The sequence below is a fragment of the Elgaria multicarinata genome, chromosome 9 (assembly GCF_023053635.1).
Source record: "Elgaria multicarinata webbii isolate HBS135686 ecotype San Diego chromosome 9, rElgMul1.1.pri, whole genome shotgun sequence".
NCBI classification, from domain to species: Eukaryota; Metazoa; Chordata; class Lepidosauria; order Squamata; family Anguidae; genus Elgaria; species Elgaria multicarinata.
This window is the reverse complement of record NC_086179.1, coordinates 1,503,505-1,525,050: the sequence shown is the minus strand read 5'-3', so window position 1 is coordinate 1,525,050 and position 21,546 is coordinate 1,503,505. Positions and strand designations below refer to the sequence as shown.

The 21,546-nt window shown below is 50.8% G+C and overlaps 1 protein-coding gene across 1 annotated transcript in view; it reads left to right on the top strand.

The window, feature by feature from the left end:
* The window catches only part of SHANK3 (SH3 and multiple ankyrin repeat domains 3), a 391,738-nt gene that overhangs the window by 277,015 nt on the left and 93,177 nt on the right, over nt 1–21,546 (top strand). Inside the window, exon 15 of the mRNA XM_063134473.1 lies at nt 9,952–10,027. Coding sequence (XP_062990543.1) covers nt 9,952–10,027 — 76 coding nt within the window. The remainder of the gene's footprint in view (nt 1–9,951; nt 10,028–21,546) is intronic.

Genomic DNA, 21,546 nt, shown 5'->3' with positions numbered 1-21,546 from the left:
TGATCCAGATTGAGACTCTAGGGAGGCTTTTAAGTTCCAGATTGGGGGCCCTGCTTCTACTCTAGATTAAAAGGGGATGTAGCTGTAGACACACATTTAAAGTTATGTCTGTTTTGGCCCTGATTGAGTGTGAGGCTGAAGCGCTGTCTGTCATGCGTTAGCCCCAGCCAATGTGGCCCCGATGAGCTTCGGTGGGACTAGTAACCCAGCCACATCTGGAGGGCCACAACTCCTCAGCCCCAAGGGCTCAGGCCTTCCCCAGCCGTTTCCTGGGAGGCTTCATGAACCAGATGGCATCTCCAAGCCCCAAGGCAGGTGAGGGTCAGGGTGGCCTGCGGTTCTCCGCGCTTTGCTTGACACGGTGAGCATTCTTTCTGCTTCGACCATCCGGTCCAGACAGCTTTTGCAAAGTCTGCTGTCGAATTCTGGCTGCTTGTTTCCTGCTGTTTCCCCTGCGAAAACATCCAAGGGAAATCTGGCTTAGAGCCCACACTCTCGAACAACGCCGCTGTTCAGCTCTTCAAAAAGCCTGTATGGTTGGGAGGAAAGAAACAGTGATCCAGCATGCACTGTGACGGTGGCTAGGATGGGCGCGACAACGCGGCTTGCGATCGTTCCGTGTTTCTTCAGGGCAGCTCCACGACTTTCTTTGGAGTGTCCCGCCCGGAGCATCCCCTTTGCCCTAGCATGCGTCCTGCCCCCGCCTCCCACCACCCACCCATGAGCAAAGAATCCCAATATTGCAAAAGCACTCAAAGCACCCGACTTATGCACATTTGCATACAGTTCACTGATGTGCTCCTGAGAAACCGGAGCGATGCCAAGCTCAGGCCCTACTTTGGGCTTGGCCAGCTCCCCCCCACTCCAGTGACTTGGCAGGAACCTTGTAGAACAGGGGTCCCCAACCCCTGGGCCTGTTAGGAACCAGGCTGTGCAGGTGAGCTGCTTTCACCCCCCTGCCCCAGCATACCTGGGCGCGAGGCGCCATCTCGCCTGCCCAGCCGAAGCCAAGCCAGGACGCCGGGGTGCGGTGGCTTCGGAACGGCGTGCACGGCCGGAAGCTGCTCTGGGAGAGCGACTTCCGGGCATGCCGTTCCGAAGCCGCCCACCTGCCCCAGCGTCCTGGCTTCGCTTTGGCTGGGCCAAAGCCAGGACGCTGAAGTGGGGGTGGGTGGAGTGGGCTTCCCAAAACCATCCCCTCAACCCCCACCCCTAGTCCATGGAAAAATTGTCTTCCACAAAACCGGTCCCTGGTGCCAAAAAGGTTGGGGACTGCTGTTGTAGAACATTCTGCAGGCCCAGCACCTCACGGGGCTCAGGAGCAAGAGTCCGCAGGCGCTTCCCAGGGCCTGATCTCTGCCTGCTCCTGCTGCTGCCCTGTTCGCTTTTTGCCTGCCTGCCTTCCCCTGCACCTCCCTGCATTTCTGATAAATTGGCTGCAGGCAGAGCTACCTCCCTGGGTTGCACGGTGAGCGGCAGCTGAGCAACGCAGCGGCAGCCTTACAGTCCTTGAGCTCCCCCTGCTGGCGCGCCCGCGGGCTGGCCTCGCTCCACTTGGTGGTCAGGGAGAGGATTAGCCGCCACATGGAAGGCCTTTCAAGCAGCAGCCCACCCTGAGCCACATCATGGCTGGGCAGCCAGAGAGATGGGCGGAAGGGCAGGGTGCAGAATCCTAGACAAGGGCAGGCTGGAGCTGGAAGCCTGGAGAGCAGGGCTGGGCGGCGGAAGTCGGCTGAATACGGCAGCTGCAAAGTTGCACAGTTCCGCAGAGGCCTGAGGCACATGGGGGGGAGCGCAGCGAACTTACTTCACTCAAGGCTCATTAGGAAGATGAGCAGCAGAAGAAGGGAAATAAGTGAGGAAGTGAGAGCAGACAGGGATCAGGCCCCAGGAAGCCCTTGAAGACTCTTGCTCCTGAGCCTTGTGAGTTGCGGGGCCTGCAGGACGGCCAAAAGAGCCCCTCCCACTCTGTGGTTTGATAGAACTCTAATAGTCCTGCAAAGTCACTGGTAGCTGACCCAGCTCAAAGGCTGCGGCAGGTTCAGCCTGGCAGTGCCCATACTTTGCGGCCTTTCTTAAAAATTGGTCCTCCATGGAGTCACTCTCTAGTCCTCTCCGCTTCCCCGACCTCACAGAAACCAGCGGATCTAGGAGTGGGTGAGGGGCCTTTAAGGAACACAGCCAGCTCCTCCAGGGAGCCGGCACGTAACGCACTAGGCCTGGCCTTCTAGGCTGTGCTGAAGGAACTTTCAACCATTGCTTACAACAGGGAAAGCACGATGGGAGCTTTCCATGGTCCTGATCTGGTCTGTCTTAAGCAGAATGCACTGTGCTACAGCTTCCTGAAACTGGCCTTACTTGATGTCACTCGGCCTGCTGCAACTTTGCATCCTGTATTTTGCCTGCGACTCGACCTGGTTCTATATCTGCCAGTTTTGGTGAGGTTGAGAAATAGAGAGCGTCCCCTATGAGGGCAGGTTACAAGGTCTGGAACTCTTCAGCTTAGAAAAAAGGTAGGTAACGTGTGTGTATGTGTGTGCGTGCGCGCGCGCGCACGCACACACACATGAACTTATGCACCTTGTGGAGAGGGAGACATTTTCTTTCCTCTGTCATAACACTAGAACTCAGTGGAGTCATCCTCTGAAGCTGATTGGTGGGAAATTTAGGACTAGAGGCCTTCAAGAGGCAGCTGGACCACCATCTGTCAGGGATGCTTTAGGGTGGATTCCTGCACTGAGCAGGGGGTTGGACTCGGTGGCCTTGTAGGCCCCTTCCAACTCTGCTATTCTATGATTCTATGACAGATACCAGATACCTTCATCACACAGCACACAGTTAAACTGTGGAATTTACCACTCTTAATTTGGTTCTGTTTAGCTTCAGGACCTATACCAATTGAGGTTGAGATATGCCAGCGGGTAACCAAGTCAGGTTCAAACAGGCAAACATGACCATATATTCAGAGGAAAACTGAAATGCATTAAATGCTTTATTTTAAAAAATTGCAACAGAAAATTAGTATGGTGGTTACATGGGCATAGTGATTGCAAAGCAGACCCTACAAATGTTGCAAACAAGATAGATAATTGAGCTCCTGGCACTGTTCGTTTGGATAATATAACTCTTCCTTAATACCCTCCTGTACACGTTTTAAAGCAGAGGTGGAACATACTACGACAATGGAATCAGTGACCTAGGGAGGTTGTGGGCTCTCCCACACTAGAGGCCTTCAAGAGGCAGCTGGACAACCAACTGTCAGGGATGTTTTAGGGTGGATTCCTGCATTGAGCAGGGAGTTGGACTGGATGGCCTTGTAGGCCCCTTCCAACTCTGCTATTCTATGATTATACTTGAATGTAGAAAGCCAAGCTAAAACATTACTAAGTTCATTTAGGTAGATAAGTATTAAACTTGGAACCTATGTGGTTAGTAGCACTCAAAAGTCTAATTAAATTTGGAGCTGAAGGAGTTTGCTTTTAAGATAAAGAAGTTTAGAAATAATTTTAAATCTCATCTTCTGAAATGAGCCTAAGTCCCATATTCATACAAATCAAAGAGTTTGAATTATCTGAGGGCCTAAATGTTGAAGAGATCCATAGTTACCCAAATCCTGGTCTGGTGGTCCAGTGAAGCTTAGAGGCAAAAGAGTGAAGCAAAGTGAAGTAAAAGTAAAGAAAAGCTCTCGCTACCTCAGCCTCTGTACATTTCTTCTGGTCATAAGTGGGGCCTCAGATGGAACAACCAGAAATGAGGTCCAGTGGTGGTGAGACTACAAAGTGAGATGTTTACTTATCCCCCAACTATCTCACCTTTTATGACCGTGTGGTCCCAGCATACTCCTTCAAGGGTTAATTTTTACTTTCTTGAAAATTCGCTGAAATCCCCCAATCTTGGTGCGTTATCTTGATTGATGTGTTCCTCCTGGCACATCTTCTTTGAACTCGTGGTCATCTTCTGGCATCTCACGGTCATCTGCACCATCTACGCCTCCTCCCAGCCATTGTTGATGTTGTTGTTATAATTTTTGAACCGAAAGGCATCAAGTAAGGATGTTCCCAGTACCTCCTTATTTTAGTGGGTGCTCAGCACGAGCTCATTGGCACAGTCTTTTGCTCAGAACCCACATCTGAGCATGTGTTGAAGCTGGTCTTCTTATCAGTAGCTACCAAGCCTTAAGAATCGTAGCTCCTGTGACCTTGGAACACAACCATACTGTCTTTCCATGTCAACTTTTAAATAACAGCCACAGCCTTTAGTTCAGGGGTGTGAAATGCCATCACATTAGTTGGGGTCTTCTTGCACATGGGTCAAATAGACATCTAGAGTCTCTTAAGGGATCTTCCTGAAGGTTTCTCCCCACAGCCCCCCCCCCATATCAGACTATGCAACCATCTCAAGCTCAAACCAATGATTTGTCATTTGAAGCAGCTTGAGGAAGCCCCACCAATCTACCATAACAATATCATTTAACCCTTTCAGTGATGGATTATAACAACTACCACAGCGTGTAGTGATGGCCACCAATTTGGATGGTTTTAGCAGGGGATTAGGCAAATTCATGGAGGCGGATAGAGCTATTGATGGCTACTAGTCCTGATTGTTCAATGCTATCGTCAGTATCAGAGGTGGTATGCTTATGTACAACTGTTGCTGGCGAAACATGGGTGGGAGGGAGTTCTTGCACTTGTGTCCTGCTTGTGAACAGAGTGCTGGACGAGATGCATCCTTGGTCTGATCCAGCCTCAGGGCTCTTCTGATGTTCTTATGAGATGCTGGGGACCCATCTTCTGAGTCTAAAGGTGATGGTATGGCTGCATCCTCCAGCTGGGAGGGCGTGGGAGGAGGTACGAAGGTACCCCTGGGCTGAGCATCCTGTAGCTCTATTGAGTCTTCCATTGTCAGGGGCCGTGACATTGCCTGACCAGTCCTTGTTTGAAACTGGAAGGCTTGTTGGGACCAGGGGAAGTTCAGTCTCTAAACAATGATGGAGTCTTTGAGAAATTCCCTCCAAAGCGCAAGAAAGCCACCAGGAGACTGCCGTGCAGACTCATATTTTGTCTCCAGTAAACTGTGCCTTATGCCTCTTTCCAGGTTTTACAGTTTGCTTCCAGGGCTCACATGTTTGCTGGTGGGAGGAGGGAGAATCCTAATGTTTGTTATACTTGCAGCCCAGTCTATGACATGAGCTCTGGTGGGTTCCCCCAATTGCCTTGCCATCAACAACAGATAGACCATAGCCTCCACAGGGCTTACAATCTAAGTATACTTTTTACTGCTCAGAGCTTCGGGGGTGGGGTGAATTTCCTTCTCAGACCCATGGCTTCTGTGTCCCACATTTGCTGAATGACTTCTGTATGTGACATGGAATGGCCCCTCTGAGGGCTTGCACTTCCCCATTCACCTCCAGTCTGTATGTCTCTTGAGACAGGTCAGGGCATCAAATATATCTGACATCACAGGAAACTGCATCATGCTGAATCAAGCAATGGCCCATCTAAGATAGCGCCGTCTAGTCTGGGATGTTGTAGTCCAACGCATCTGGAGGGCACCCGGTTGGGGAAGGTTCTGCTACCTCATCCTTTTGCCTTAAGAAGCCAGGGATGGGCCTTGAGACTTCATGCGTACAACTCAGCTGCTCCACCCAGAACGCTCGTCCATCCCTGTCTCTTCCTGCAGTTCGTCAAAGACCAGGGAGCTGCCTCTGTTGCCTCCCTCTAAATACATATTTCTACATCCTTACATTATGATAGAGAAACTGGTCTTTCTTCTGCTTCCTCGCCATCTTTTCCAGCAATGGATATATCCTTTCCACATTACAATACAATTTGTAGTATAATGATATGTGAACAACAACGTCAGAAGAGCATTTTAAAACATAACGTTGGGCTCTTATTAATTCTGGCTTGGTTTTCTTTTTATTTGGGTTGTTCACATTGATTTCTTGATTTGTAAGAAGTCTTGAAAATTCTGAATAAGATATATTGTAAACGTGTGGTGGGATGGGCATTGAGGGGGCAGGCGTGTAAAAGTGCAACAGGCGTGTAAAATTGCGTGCAGGGATAGAAAGTGGGGGTGTTGGGGTGGGGGTGTCCAAGCACTCTCTAGAATGGCAACTCTTGCGGCAAGACATAAACCTGGTGTTGTGGCTAAAGTGTCCAACTGGGAGTCGGGAGATCCGGGTTCTAGTCCCCACTCAGCCATTGAAACCGACTGGGTGACTTTGGGCCAATCACAGACTCTCAGCCCAACCTACCTCACAGGGTTGTTGTTGGGAGGATAAAATGGAGAGGAGGAGGAGGAGGATTATGTACACAGCCTTGGGTTCCTTGGAGTGGAAACAGTGGGATATAAATGCAATAATAAATAAATAAAATAATAAAACTTCACCCCCAAAACTGTTACAGCAGTCAATATTGCTGTTGTTCCATTGGGTTGCAACGTAATATTCTGCTGTGTCTGTTGTTACCGGCTCTCTGCAGTCTTCAATCTGGGAAAGGCCACCCACAAGAAAACTAAAATGTTGGCAGTGACGAATAGTTGTTCATAGGCCAAATGCAAAGCAATGGTCACGTTTGTCGTTGATTCCTTGGCTCTCAGAGTCGGTTTCCCCCAGGGCTGCTGCTGCAGTGAGGCCTGGCAGAAGATCAGCCAAGCATAAAAGTAAGAGGATCCACACGGAGGTGTCTGGCACGGCCATCTCTGCGCTCCCCACCAGGAAGTCCTTCTCGGGACTAGGTAAACGGTCTCCGCTTCGGAGTGCGCAGCAACAGTAGGACCGAAAGAAGTGGCGTTGCATGATGGGGAATGAAGAACACACCTGTGCCCAGAGCACTCCTCTTGCCTCTTCACGCCACCGGGGTCGGCGCGATGTCACAGCACCACGGGCACATTGGCAGGCTCTCCTGCCCTTGCTAGCGTCTCGAAATGGGCGGCTGCCAGGATCTGCCGGTCGGCTGCTCCCCTGGCCAGGGAATGGCACTGCCCTGCTGTCTGGTCGCCTTGGACTGTGTTCACAGACCACACTGTGTGGCAAAACCATGCCTCTGGCACCCTGCTTCTGCTGTCACATGGCACTGATCCTCACCAAGACCTGCCACTCTTTGCCTTCCCTCCACCCCTCCTGCACCCCACCCGCACCCCCACCCCATTTCCCCAGAAACCCTCTGCAACCTATCGGCTCGCGAGAGAATTTCCTGGCTCTCCTTATCCTTCTGGAGGAGTGTGCGCCGTTGTGCTCACAACGTGAATATGCCTCTTTGCTTTCGAGGAAGGCAAGGCTGCCTTTTGCACCCCTGTCTGTGTGCACAGAGAAAGAAGGAGTCCGGGTGTGTTTGCATGCCCTCGCCCCCCCCCCCCCGCCCGAGATCAGGGATCTGTTGATGTGTTGGGAACATGGCAAGATCTGTACGCATCTCCCCACCCCCCTCCCCCGTCCCAGCAGCTCCAGAGAGAAGGAAATGATTCTCCAGCCGGTATATCCCCTGCTGCACTCTATTTGATCCGCAGGCGTGGAAAGGGACGATGCCCGTGGGTGCCTTTGGACTGGCACTCTCCCGCCTGGCTGCTGCTGCCCTTTCAGGGTTTGCACTTTGCCAGCAGAAGGCTTGGCACTGAAGAGCTGCCTACAGATCCAGGAAAAGCCATTTCCCCTGGGATGCTCGAAGGCAACAATGCAGATGGCTTAGGAGTGGGGCGGGGCAGGGGTGGGGAGAGAGCGAGAGCGAGAGAGAGACGCTGTTTCTGTCCTCATGAGCTGCCCTCGTTCAGCCTCCCACCTCTTTCTGCATACAGAGCGGGGCCAAAGGGAGCCACGAGGGCAGATTCCATATCTGCTCAATGGCTGTGGAAGTCAACTACTGCTCTTTGAGAAGGTGGGTCGATGCGCTCGAGCACCATGCGCTCTGCAGCTCCGTGGCCGCCAGAAGGGGGCCCTGTCTTAGTGCCTGCCAAACCTGGAAGAGCAGCCTGGCAACTCCAAGCAGCACCCCAGCACCATCCTGCCCTTGCTCAGCACAGCTGTGGGTGCTTTGCCAAGCCAACGGAAGGCTAACACTAACCCTGCCCTCCCAGGCTGGGTCTCCGCCGAAGCGTTTGCTGAAGCGCTTCCGATGACCTGCGAAGCAGAGACCGGTGAAGCGCCGCTTCCTCAGCGGGATCCACCGCGGTTTCTCCCGTGTAGGGGAAGCCCCCCATCTGCTGGTGACGAGGAGGCATTGCACCTGCAGGCTCCTGCCCTGCCCTCTGCGGCCATTTCCACAAGACTTGTGCCTTGATGTCTTGTTCAAGGACGGGGGCCAACCTGCAGGATACTTCTCCAAAAGGCCTTTCGTGCTCGGAACCTGACCCACCCACCCCGATCTTCTAGTTGCAAGGAGAGCTCTAATGCTACAAGATCCACCTCCAGTTCTCTGTGGCGCGGGTGGCAACTGGGGGCACCGTCCTGCACACCTTTGAGCCCAACTCCTTCTCCACATCAGCAGCTACCTTTGTGGAAACCATCGTTCGAGTGGCAAGGGCTGCTTCCCAGGATGCCGGCTGCATTTCTTTGCGTTTACAAGTTGGGCGACAAGAAGAGAACCGGAGACGGGGTTGTGTCCCTCTTTCGAAAGCGCCTTGAGCGCCAGATTGCATTCTGGCCCGGCTGCGATGTCCCGAGTTCTCTGTGCCAGGGGAGGACGTCCCCCTCCCAGAGGCAGCGGAAGAGGCTCCCTCACCTGAGCCCAGTGTGGGGAGGAGTTCCCAAGCCAGACGCCAATCAAGCACCAGTCGACAGGAGTGCTTCATTGTATCATAGAGATCTTATGATATCAAGTGGTAGATTGAAGATGATGGATGATATCATATGCCCAGTTCTTGATTTTTCACAGCACTGCCTCTGGGAATTTTGTGGCAAAACCATCAATCATGCACATACAAGTACTGGAAAATTGTGAGTTGTGTGCGCAGTGAAGCGGTGGCACAAGCCCCTCCCCATGCACCCAGGGATGTTGTCCACTCAGCCTACATCGCAGCACCTCCGAGGGGTCGTGTGCTCAGGAGGGCTGTCCAAGTGTCTTCGTTTGGGGGCTCGTTAACAATAAGGGGGGAATGAAAGTACCATGTAGGAGACAAGCTGAATACGAGCTAACAGCGTGACATAGCTGCAAAAACAGCAAATGCTATTTTGGGCTGCATTAATGGAAGTCTGGCTTCCAAATCACGCAAGGTACTGGTTCCCTCCTGTTCAGCACTGGTTGGGCCTCATCTTGAGTATTGTGTCCAGCTCTGGGCACCAGACTTCAAGAAGGATGCAGACAAGCTGGAGCGTGTTCAGAGGAGGGCAACCAGGATGATCAGGGGTCTGGAAACAAAGCCCTATGAAGAGAGACTGAAAGAACTGGGCCTGTTTAGCCTGGAGAAGAGAAGATGGAGGGGAGACATGATAGCAGTCTTCAAATCCTTGAAAGGTGGTCACACAAAGGAGGGCCAGGATCTCATAGAATCATAGAATTGCAGAGTTGGAAGGGGCCTACAAGGCCATCGAGTCCAACCCCCTGCTCAATGCAGGATCTCTTCTCGATCCTCCCAGAGTACAGGAAATGGAATAATGGGCTCAAGTTAAAAGAAGCCAGATTCCAGCTGGACATCAGGAAAAACTTCCTGACTGTTAGAGCAGAATGACAATGGAACCCATGATCTCGGGAGGTCATGGGCTCTCCCACCCTACAGACCTTCAACAGGCAGTTGGGCAGCCATCTGTCAGGGATACTTTAAGGTGGATTCCTGCACTAAGTAGGGGGTTGGACTCGATGGCTTTAGAGGCCCCTTCCAACTCTTCTATTCTGTGATTCTGTGAAACGGGTGTGCGGAGGGAGGGGAGCACCACAGAAGCCTGTACAAGGGGCTCCAGCAGACACCTGCTTCCCCCACTTTCCAGTCCTCTGAGAAATGTCTCCTCTTTCCTTGCAGAAACAAGAGAAGACCGGACCAAGAGACTTTTCCGCCACTACACGGTGGGCTCCTATGACAACTTCACTTCCCACAGGTAAGCTCCAGCATCTGCCTTCTATAATCCTCCTCCCACTATTAACCATGCATTGCCCAACCCAGAGATGGGTGTCTGTGAGGAGTCTGTGAGCCTATGTTTGCGTATGTGCGTGCGAGGAAGGGCAGAGACAGGGGAGGGGACGAGGGCTCGTTCAAGGGACGTCACACTTTTCAAATGCCGCCCAGACAGTGGACTGCGAGGCGTTGCACTGCGCTGGGACTGGGACTGGCAGCACTAGGGCTTCCTTTGAAGTGTCTTATATCCACCAGGAAAAAGATGGCTCAGGGTTTGGAAATGACGCTGGAAAGCACAGGCCTGGAGTGTGTTGTGCTGGGGCAGCAAAGCGGTTGAAGGAACTGGAGTGGTGGAGTAGTTCGGTGCCTTCATGTGCTGCTTGGCTGGTACCTCGTTCGTTCGTTCGTTCGTTCATTCATATACCTACAGTTATTCTTAGGCCACCTTTAAGGGTAAACCTCTAACAGGTGAACAGCCTGGTTCTCCTGCAGAATTCCAGTCTGACGTTGTTTTGCGGCTGCTTGTTGGCTTTGCCAAAGCGCCTGGACAGGTGAAAGAAGGGTAGAAAGTTGCGGCTAAAGCAAACTTGTACAGCAGCAGCACCTGAGGAGCTGCAACACCTTTGAGTCCTGAATTTGGGGGCCACCACTCAGGAAACAGGCCATGTGGTTCTCTGCAAACATCAACATTCTGCAGCAAATTTTGAGCCCGTGATAGAACAAAGTTGAGGTGGGGAGGGGAGGGGACTTAATTCATTCCCCCCCCCCTTTCTTGGTGAAGGACTGAGCGCTCTTTCAGGTGCTGTGCTTTTTCAGGAAGAAGAAGAAGGATGGATGGATGGATGGATGGATGGATGGGGCAGAAGGCAGTGGAGCTGCTCCGGCTAGGTGGGAATTCCTCTCTGCTCCCCTTCCAAAGAAACAGTCCCCGTCACTGAGCCACTAGTACAGCTGAAGGTGCCACAAAGTAGATTAAAGGACTGGGCTGGAGGGAGACTTTTGCCTGCCGGCTCTCCCTTTGCTGGAGATCACCCAAGTGGGAAGATCAACGACGTAATGACATTGTTCGAGGGGAGGCTTCAGGGTGCTTGAGAAAAAGAACTGATCTATATGGCTGCCAGAACTGTGCACAAGAAACTCTCTGCGTGGCTGCCGTGGGGCGTGCTGGAGAAAAGCTGCTCCGCTGCTCCACCTTCAGCCTTTCCAGCTGCTGCCCTCCAGATGTGTGGCCTGCTACAACTGGGCTCCTGCTTGACCATACCACTGGCAAAGACCAAGCCTGAGACCAGTGCGGTGTATCCTAGGGAACACGGCCTTCACTTTGGGCTACGTCCTGCACTCATATGAGCAAAGGCAGGCAGCACGTGGGACTCCTGTGTGGGTTCTTGAGGAGGGCATGACGCATGCCTGTGTTGTCTGTTGGCACATGCGTAAGGTCAGAGAGCTGGGCCGGATCCGAGCCAAGGCCTCTCTAGTGCAGCATTCTGTTGCCTGCAGGAGCTGACCGTCGATGCCTCTGGGAAGCCCACAAGCAGTACAGGAGCGCAATGGCACCTCTCCTCCGCCTGCCGCTGTTCCCCAGCCATTGGTATACAGAAGCCTATGGTCTCTGATACTGTTGGAGGGGATATATAGCCATCATTCCTGCTGGACATCAGGAAAAACTTCCTGACTGTTAGAGCAGTACGACAATGGAACCAGTTACCTAAGGAGGCAGTGGGCTCTCCCACACTAGAGGCCTTCAAGAGGCAGCTGGACAGCCATCTGTCAGGGATGCTTTAGGGTGGATTCCTGCATTGAGCAGGGGGTTGGACTCGATGGCCTTGTAGGCCCCTTCCAACTCTACTATTCTATGATTCTATGATTCTATATCTAGTAGGTGTTGAAAGCCGCCTCCTCCTCCTCCTCCTCCTCCTCCTCCTCCTCCTCCTCCTCCTCCTCCTCCTCCATGAATTAGTCTAATCTCCTTTTAAAGCCATCCAACCTGGTGGCTATCATACCATCTTGTAGTAGCAAAGTCACCATGGCTGTTCTTATGAGCTGATCCAGCCATATGGTGCTGGGCAACATTTGGAGCAAGATGCAGGCCATGGAGAAAAGACTGACCCATGCAGGGTTCCGTGTGGTCCAGTATCTTGGCCAACACACGCCTTGCAACGGTTCCTCCTGTGTTCACATAGCTGTCCATGCAACCTCTTTTTGGGAGAAAATTCCAGCACCTGCCAGGAAGTCTTTGTCTCTGAGGGCCACCCCAAGGGAGTGGGGAGGGTTCTTGACAGGTATGGAGATCTCTCCTACTTTGGAAAAGGCATCAAGCCGAAAGAGCCCAGAGCCCAGGGGACAGGCCAGCCACAGCTGATAAGACTCAGCCCAGATGAAGGATGGAAGGAAGCCGTGCATGGAAATGAAGGAGCTGGGAATAAGCAGATAATTTAGGGATTGCTTTGACTCAATCAAGGGGATTAGCTCTCCAGGAGGAGAGATTAGGAGAGTGACTGTTCACAGGCCATCTGGACGCCACTGTGCTCAGGAGGAAGGCAGGGGAGGACCCAGCCCTGGGGTCCTTCTAATGGGCCAGCAGAGCAAACCACATGCTTACGCTTGTGTCGCTCACAGGTTGTCTGGTTACTCCTGGCAAATTTTCCCCACCGTGGTCAGGGGCCTGCTCCTGGTCTCAATCCCTCGGAAGTTCAGTACACTTCAGTTTCGTTTGCTTGTTGGCTTCTGTGAGATTCACACCTTCCTTTTGGGCATGTTGGCTTCGCCTCTCCGCTTTCACCTTCAGATAATATCTGAGGAATTAAAGGCTGGTGACCCGGGACTTAAGATCACTGAAGGTGGATCTCATTCTAAAAGGCCCTGGGGCTGCGGGAGGAAACCTGCCGGAAGCTGAAACGTGGTGCTTGCTTTACGGAAGATGTGCACTGTGCGGCCAAACTGATGGTTTGATTTAGCAAAGTCTCTTGTTTGCTTACGAAGGCTTCTTATGAAAAGCAAGAGGAAGAAATGAGAGATGAAAACAGAACCGGGTATTTGCCATTCATCAGATCAGCCTTTTTTGTGGAAAATGCTTCCTGTGGGTTTTTTTTTTTTTTTTAACTGTGCTTTGACTGAAGAGGCAAATGTTAACTTTGGAATGTCGTTATTTTGCCTTCCTGCTTCCTATCTCTGCTACTAGTCACTGGGTTCAGTCTGTTTTCTGCTAGGTTCCCAAGCATACATTTCGCTTGCATGGATTTAGCATGGAGTTTTTGTTGCTGATCTTTGCAATTTAAACCTCTATAGAAAGTACCCACAAATTCATTTGTGTGGGACGTTGGATCCTACAGTCCAGGAGTGAAGCTCATAGAATCACAGAATAGTAGATTTGGAAGGGGCCTAAAAGGCCATCAAGTCCAACCCCCTGCTCAATGCAGGAATCCACCTTAAAGCATCCCTGACAGATGGTTGTCCAGCTGCCTCTTGAATTTATTTATTTATTTATTTATTTATTTATTACACTTGTATACCGCCCCCATAGCCAGGGCTCTCTGGGCGGTTTACAGAAATTCTAAAATTGAGGTAAAAACAAGTATACAAAATTTAAAACTCTAAAACACAGTACACACATAAAAACCGATTAAAAACTAAACATGTGGGTAATTATTTTATTTATTTGAATGTCTCTAGTGTGGGAGAGCCCACCACCTCCCTAGGGAACTGGTTCCATTGTCGTACTGCTCTAACAGTCAGGAAGTTTTTCCCGATGTCCAGCTGGAATCTGGCTTCCTTTAACTTGAGCCAGCCGCCTCCCATCTCCAGTGGTGATCTTTAATCTGAGTTTTTCAGCAGCCAGGTTTGCAACTCTATGGGCTAGCTGGTATCTGCAGCATGAAAGCAACCCTTAATGTTGCCGTGTAAAACCGTGTTCACTGAGCGCATCTGAACGGTCACCAGGTCTCCAGCCTTTTCGCGAAGGTCTCCAATGCAAGCCTGGCCACCAGTGGTTCTGCTGGGGCTTCAGTTCACAGGAGAGGGGGAGCAGGACAACAGACACCCAGGCAGGGTGAGCCGGGCAAAGTCCAGTCAAGGCAGGTCTTGCTAAGCAGGAATAAAGACCATGGGCAGCCCCCAGTGGCACCCGCCAGCTGTGCTATGGAGAAATGTCATCTCTGCAGAGAGTTGAGGCCAACTGAAGCCTTACAAAGGTTGGACAGGCCTGCGCTTTTGTCGTAAGAGCTGGCTGGGCTGCCTTGAAGGGCCCTTCTCTGACTCTGGAATTGTTGGCTTCTATGAAGTGGCGGGAAAGGGAACATTATTGGGGAGTGACCTTCTGAGTCTGAGGAAAGTGGAAGGGCCACATCTTCAGGCCACGAGGGCCCAGGAGGAGGCCTTGAGGGTGCTGTCTTGAAGGGGGCAGTGCATATTTCCTCCTCCGCTGTACCCCAGTTGCTGGGGAGGGTGCTGTTGCACTCGTGTCCTGCTTGTGTGCTCCAGGTCAACAGCTGGTTGGCCACTGTGTGAACAGAGTGCTGGACGAGATGGACCCGTGGTCTGTTCCAGCATCAGGGCTCTTCTGATGTTCTTACCTTCTTCAGCGTCACATGAGGGGCCAGGTGCAGGAGTCATGACAGCGGTTAGGTGGGTGGCAACCCTCCTTGCAATGGCAACCCATCTGTGGGAAGTCCTCACAGATGCATGTCTTTGGCATCCTCTCTTCTGTCTTATGGACAGTTAATTAAAACACTTCTGTAGCTCACTCTATTTGCCATTCACAAGTTTGGATGTGAACTGGTGGGTTGTGGCTGCTGCCCCCCTGCTCAATGCAGGAAGCCACCCTAAAGCATCCCCGACAGATGCTTGTCCAGCTGCCTCTTGAAGGCCTCTAGTGTGGGAGAGCCCACAACCTCCCTAGGTAACTGATTCCATTGTTGCACTGCTCTAACAGTCAGGAAGTTTTTCCTGATGTCCAGCTGGAATCTGGCTTCCTTTAACTTGAGTCCATTATTCTGTGTCCTGCACTCTGGGAGGATCGAGAAGAGATCCAGGCCCTCCTCTGTGTGACAACCTTTCAAGTATTTGAAGAGTGCTATCATGTCTCCCCTCCATCTTCTCTTCTCCAGGCTAAACATGCCCAGTTCTTTCCGTCTCTCCTCATAGGGCTTTGTTTCCAGACCCCTGATCATCCTGGTTGCCCTCCTCTGAACACGCTCCAGCTTGTCTGCGTCCTTCTTGAATTGTGGAGCCCAGAACTGGACGCAATCCTCTAGATGAGGCCTAACCAGGGCTGAATAGAGAGGAACCTTTTAATTTGTTGTTTTAATTTGAAATTTGCTTTTAGTGCCTATAAGCTGCATTCTGGCCCTGTTTTGCTGGAAAGGCATTTGGGGTGTTTTAAATAAAATAACACAATAAAATAAATGAATAAATGAGATATTTGCCATGTGAAATGGGCATGATAAAATTGCCTCACTGTGCCCATATATGGAGCAAATATAATGTGTGTCCCAGAGTGCAGGACACGGAATAACGGGCTCAAGTTAAAGGAAGCCAGATTCCAGCTGGACATCAGGAAAAACTTCCTGACTGTTAGAGCAGTACGGCAATGGAACCAGTTACCTAGGGAGGTGGTGGGCTCTCCCACACTAGAGGCCTTCAAGAGGCAGCTGGACAGCCATCTGTCAGGGATGCTTTAGGGTGGATTCCTGCATTGAGCAGGGGGTTGGACTCGATGGCCTTGGAGGACCCTTCCAACTCTGCTAGTCTATGATTCTATGAATCAGACCCAAAAGAGACTGGGGTCATGAATTCTGCTCTGCCAGCCATTCCTGCCTTTGTGTTATTGAGCAGAGCCTCCAAGCCAGGCGAGGCCCAACCCACCACTCAAGGGTGGAAGGCACTGGGGGACGGATAGTGATCCTGTCTACTCCGCAGGGTAGGTTCCAAGCCACAATCAGGCCCCTGGTCCTTCGTGGTTGGATCCTGTGTTTCTTTCCCCTGTGGAAAGCCGCCCCCTTTCTGAATGGGCTTCAAGCCCCAGATATTGTGTCTGTTCCTTTGCCATCACCTGGTGGCACAGTGGCCAAGTTGCTGGCCATGCGGCCCGCAGGGAGGACCATCTTGGCCACCCATCCAGCCAATGATTTCACAGCAGGCCAGGGTGGGATGGGCCCGTCTGGGAAGGAAATTGGGTCTGCGCCCATGGATGCGTAGCAGGGCTTGCAAGAGCGGGCTTTTCCTCTCAGTCGTACCCCCAGGGCCCATCTGACCGACCGTCACGCTCCGGGGGGGGACGGTCACTCCCCTGATTTGGCTCATTTCGTTGTCTGTGCACAATGTTGATAACAGTTAAAACAGGGCAGGGAGCCCCCCCTCCTTCTCCCCACATTCTACTACTGTGGCATTGGGTCATGTGAACACGTCAGGCCAGGTGGGCCGAACCGGGGAGCCAGCATGCCCGTGGCTGTGGTGGCCGGGCCGTGTGGAGAGCCAGGAACGGAGTCTGTCGGGGGAGAGAGAGCAACGTGTTCGCAGGCTCTGATCTGCTCTCGACTCCAAAGAGCGGCCGGCGCTTCCTCCTCCTCCTCCTGCCACCACGGGTTGCCTTCGCTCTCAATTTCCTCCTCTCGGCTTTCTGCTTCTTGAAGGGCTCTAGTGCAGTTTCCATGGCAACCGTCATGTCATTGCCGACGAGCGCCCTCAGAGCCGTCTTAGCCGCGCTGAGGATGGAGCCGCCGGCAGGTGCTCCAGTGCGCTGCAGATTCTGGCACCCGCCGAAAAGTGCATTAAATGAGATTGGGGAGACGGACAAGGATTTTCACTTGGTACTTCGTATTTCATCTTTAGTGGTCACTACCATTTTTCCTGGGGGTGGGTGGGTGAGGACAGGTAATGGGGCTATAGGGATGTGTGAGCACATCCCTATAGCCACATTAACAGGAAAAGGGGGAGCATTATTATTATTATTATTATTATTATTATTATTATTATTATTATTTATATAGCACCATCAATGTACATGGTGCTGTACAGAGTAAAACAGTAAATAGCAAGACCCTGCCGCATAGGCTTACAATCTAATAAAATCATAGTAAAACAATAAGGAGGGGAAGAGAATGCAAACAGGTACAGGGTAGGGTAAGCAGGCACAGGGTAGGGAAAAACTAACAGTAGAAAGTAACAGTAGAAGTCTGCACAACATCAAGTTTTAAAAGCTTTAGGAAAAAGAAAAGTTTTTAGTTGAGCTTTAAGAGCTGTGGTTGAACTTGTAGTTCTCAAATGTTCTGGAAGAGTGTTCCAGGCGTAAGGGGCAGCAGACGAAAATGGACGAAGCCGAGCAAGGGAAGTAGAGGCCCTTGGGCAGGCGAGAAACATGGCATCAGAGGAGTGAAGAGCACGAGCGGGGCAATAGTGTGAGATGAGAGAGGAGAGATAGGAAGGAGCTAGACCGTGAAAAGCTTTGAAGGTTAACAGGAGAAGTTTATATTGGATTCTGAAGTGAATTGAGCAGAAACCCCTGTTTACATACTAGTTTTGGAGCCCAAAGGATATAGCCAATTTTGGTATCTTAGCAAACTAAGGCAGCAAATATATATATATATATATATATATATATATATATATATATCTGCCAAAGTTTCCTATCTTCCTTCTGAAATTTCTAGAACAGGAACAGGTTCCGTCTTCCCGCACCTGTGTAGGTATAGCGATGCCACGGGGGTGAGGAAACAACCCTGTGGGTCCCGCCACACGTGGTCCATCCTTCAACACTGGATGTGCTTCAGTGCACACTCAAAGGTTGCTGTGGGGGGTGGGGCAACATCTGGTACCTGAGACGCTGCCGCCTTCGCCCTCAGAGGCACATTGTGCCGTGGGAGGTGTGCACATCAAAAGGAGCGCATCGAGACATGTTTTACAGACATCGGAAATGCCGTGCAAGGGAGAAGCAAAATCATCATCATCATCATCATCATCATCATCATCATCATCGCACACTACTAATCTGCCTTTCCCAACCTGGTGCCTTCCAGACGTGCTGGACTATGGGGGTTGTAATCCACCACATCTGGAGGGCACCAGGTTGGGGAAGGCTGTTCTAGGAAACTTGGCTTGAGGACGTCCACGTGTTGGGTGAGCAAAACTCCATTCTGTTCTCAGTGTGGCACATTTTCTGCCACCTGATTAGCCTCCAGCCCATTTTACCCCTTACATGGTAGGCAACTCCAAAAATCCCCAGCCATCCCGTCCAATGACTCGGCCAACGGCCATGCTGGCTGGGAATGATGGGAGTTGCAGTCAACACATCTGCAGGGCACCCATGTTGAGGAAGGGTGCTGGAGGGGGAGTTGAACTGAGGCAGACCCGCTCCCTTGGGATTCCCTGCCACTACCGGGCAGAAAGCACCAAATATTTGGGGAGTTGGTGAAAGCAGCTGCCCCAAAGGGCACGAATGGTAGAAGGCACTAACGACCGCCCTTTTGCCACCTGGAACTGCTGAGCTCAGTCTTGTGATGCCCAAGCTGTGGAGGTCACCTATATCAGCGGCAGGGTAGAAGGGAGGGGGAGGCTGAAAGGCAGGGAGTCACGCTGGTGGCAGCACCTCGAGGTGGGCAGTGCGCAGAGGCTCAGGGTGGGGGTTTGCTGCCTTGGCCAAGGTCTAACTGGGGCCAAGATGCACTATCCCAACTGGCTCTGAATGGCTGGTGATCCTCCAGGTCTGTCCCCCTCCCTGTCCTGTCTCACTTGTCTCAAGGTTCCCAGGGGAGCCATTCTGAATCGGTTGCACTTACTAAAATGCAGCCAAGGCAGAGAGGCAAGTCTGGTAAATGCCAGGCCTGCCAGGACCCTGGAAAGATCTAAGCAGCCTGACACTTGGGGAGAGCTGCTGTCTCAGTAGCATGCAGAGGTCGTATGCAGGCTCGCTGGTCTGTCTGGGCCTGCTGTTAATTCCGCCCCCTCTGAGGAGCGGTCTCTTTCTTTAAGGGCCATTGTCCTTTTCTTCAGCTGCTTGTTCCTACAGCATGGGGGTAGTGAGGGGCTGTATTGGAGGGGTGCCCTCTGAGCTCAAGAAGTCTGGCAAAGCCATATTCTCTGTTCTGGAAGATCTCGGAGCAGCAGATAATGGGTTAGTGGATATAACCTCCTCCTCTTCTGAGTCCTTCTCTGAGCTAGGGGAGGGATGGAGGCCAGAGAACATGACGTTTCCCTGCTGTGTGTGACAGGCAAGAGTCTTGCTGGGATGGGCTGCATAGCTTTGCTTAAATACATGTATTCCTTGCAGCTCTGCTGGAGGGCATTTGATGTGAAGCCCCTCTCCTTTTGTAGCTAATGATAATTTGAGGATGATGGCTGTTTGCTTAAAAATGGACACCTGCAAGGTGAGGTCTGGATGAGGGCAAAAACCAGACAAGACAGGGGTGCTGTTGGCCAGGAGTCCTTTTAGTCTGGATAGAGTTGTGCAAACTGTTTTGAATACCAGGAAAAAATTCCTGACTGTTAGAGCTGTACGACCATGGAACCAGTTACCTAGGGAGGTTGTGGGCTCTCCCAAACTGGAGGCCTTCAAGAGGCAGCTGGACAACCATCTATCAGGGATGCTTTAGGGTGGATTCCTGCACTAAGCAGGGAATTGGACTTGATGGCCCTATAGGGCCCTTCCAACTCTACTTTTCTATGATTCTATGAATGGGGTTGCACTCCGCCTGAAGAACCAGGCATGCAGACTGGGGTGCTCCTGCACCCAGCTATGTCCCTGCATATACATGTGGAGTAAGTGGTTAGGAGTGTCTTTGACCAGCTTGGGTTGGTTTGCCAGATGCATTTCTATGTGGAGAAGATGGATCTGGTCTCAGTTACTCGTATGCTACTTACATCCAGACTGGGTTATTTGCAATGCTGTCTATGTGGGAAAGATGGTTGGGAACTAGACCTGTACAAAGCGAAACCCCAGTCCTACACCAACTACAGTTTCATTTCCAGTCTCAGTTTAGAGGGCTGCTGCACTCTCAGCCACCTGAGCCCAAGTTATCTTAAGGGCCTGGACCTGTCTAGGCCGTACGTTTGACCTCTAGCCCTTTGTTAGCAAAGATTCAGTTAACGCTTGTATTTAAATCATTGCTGAAAACTTTAAAAAAAATTACAGAAAGCACTTTATTATTGATTTTCACTGCTCATTTGGTTTTATTATATTATTTTGGCTGGGTTTAATGCTGCTTTATTTCTTTTTTTTTTAATAATTTTATTTTTCTACAATACTTAAACATACACATTACATCCTCTCATAAAGAAAACAACAACATCATACTACATAATATTGAAACGTTGAATACATAATATCTTATCTAAATACATAGATAATACATGCTTTATTTCTTAATCAGAAATGTAAACTTTCAGGAAATTTCAAAGCTGTGGAAAAAGACTAGTTTCTTCCTGCTTTTTTGTTGGTTTGTTTTGGTGGGGGACAGAAATTCTGGGGAAAAGTGAAATATATACAAGGTTATTGGGGATTATGGATGTTTTTATACACAATTCCCCTGAATTTTTAATTTTTCTGTTGGGAAAATATCTGTCATCCACCCTTCCCGCCCCCCACCTCATTTTCTCCCCAGGCTGCATATTCCAATTATTAATTTTTATATATATATACTAAAAGTGCTCCCCTAGGCATGTGTACAAACTTGTGCTCATTCTCAAGATATACGTTAATTAAAGGACTTTCAACTTTGGCAATAAAGGCAGGATGGAACCCAATGAGACACACATTGCACACGCTGGCTTCTTCCATAACAGTGGAATTTATGAAACATGAGAAAGAATGTAAAATGTACACTCATAGATTTCATAGAATCATAGAATAGCAGAGTTGGAAGGGGCCTACAAGGCCATCGAGTCCAACCCCCTGCTCAATGCAGGAATCCACCCTAAAGCATCCCTGACAGATGGTTGTCCAGCTGCCTCTTGAAGGCCTCTAGTATGGGAGAGCCCACCACCTCCCTAGGTAACTGATTCCATTGTCGTACTGCTCTAACAGTCAGGAAGTTTTTCCTGGTGTTCAGCTGGAATCTGGCTTCCTTTAACTTGAGCCCATTATTCCGTGTCCTGCACTCTGGGAGGATCGAGAAGATTTGGGGAAATTAACTTGGTAAAGCGTTCATAAATCAAAACCAGCAAAACATACATAAAATGTGAAAAACCCTCAGTGGATGCAGAGAGGACCAGACTGTGGGGAAATTAGCTTCATTCCTTTGGTGGCTGACTCTGAGGGTGCTTAAAGCAGAACCCAGATATCCACGTCTGTCTGCAGCCTAATTTAAGCACCAGAACCCTCAGAAAGGTCTGAGCGGATCTGAGCTGGGCTTCTGGGTGCAGGAGGGGTGGAAAGGTGGAGGGATTAAGTAAACTGAAGACCCTATCACTCTCGGGAAGAAAAAGAAAGGTTTGAGGTCAGCTTGTAAGAGAGGGCAAGAAAGGATGAGCTTGTACGGACAAGGGGCGATGCGATTAGATTAATCCTGATGCACA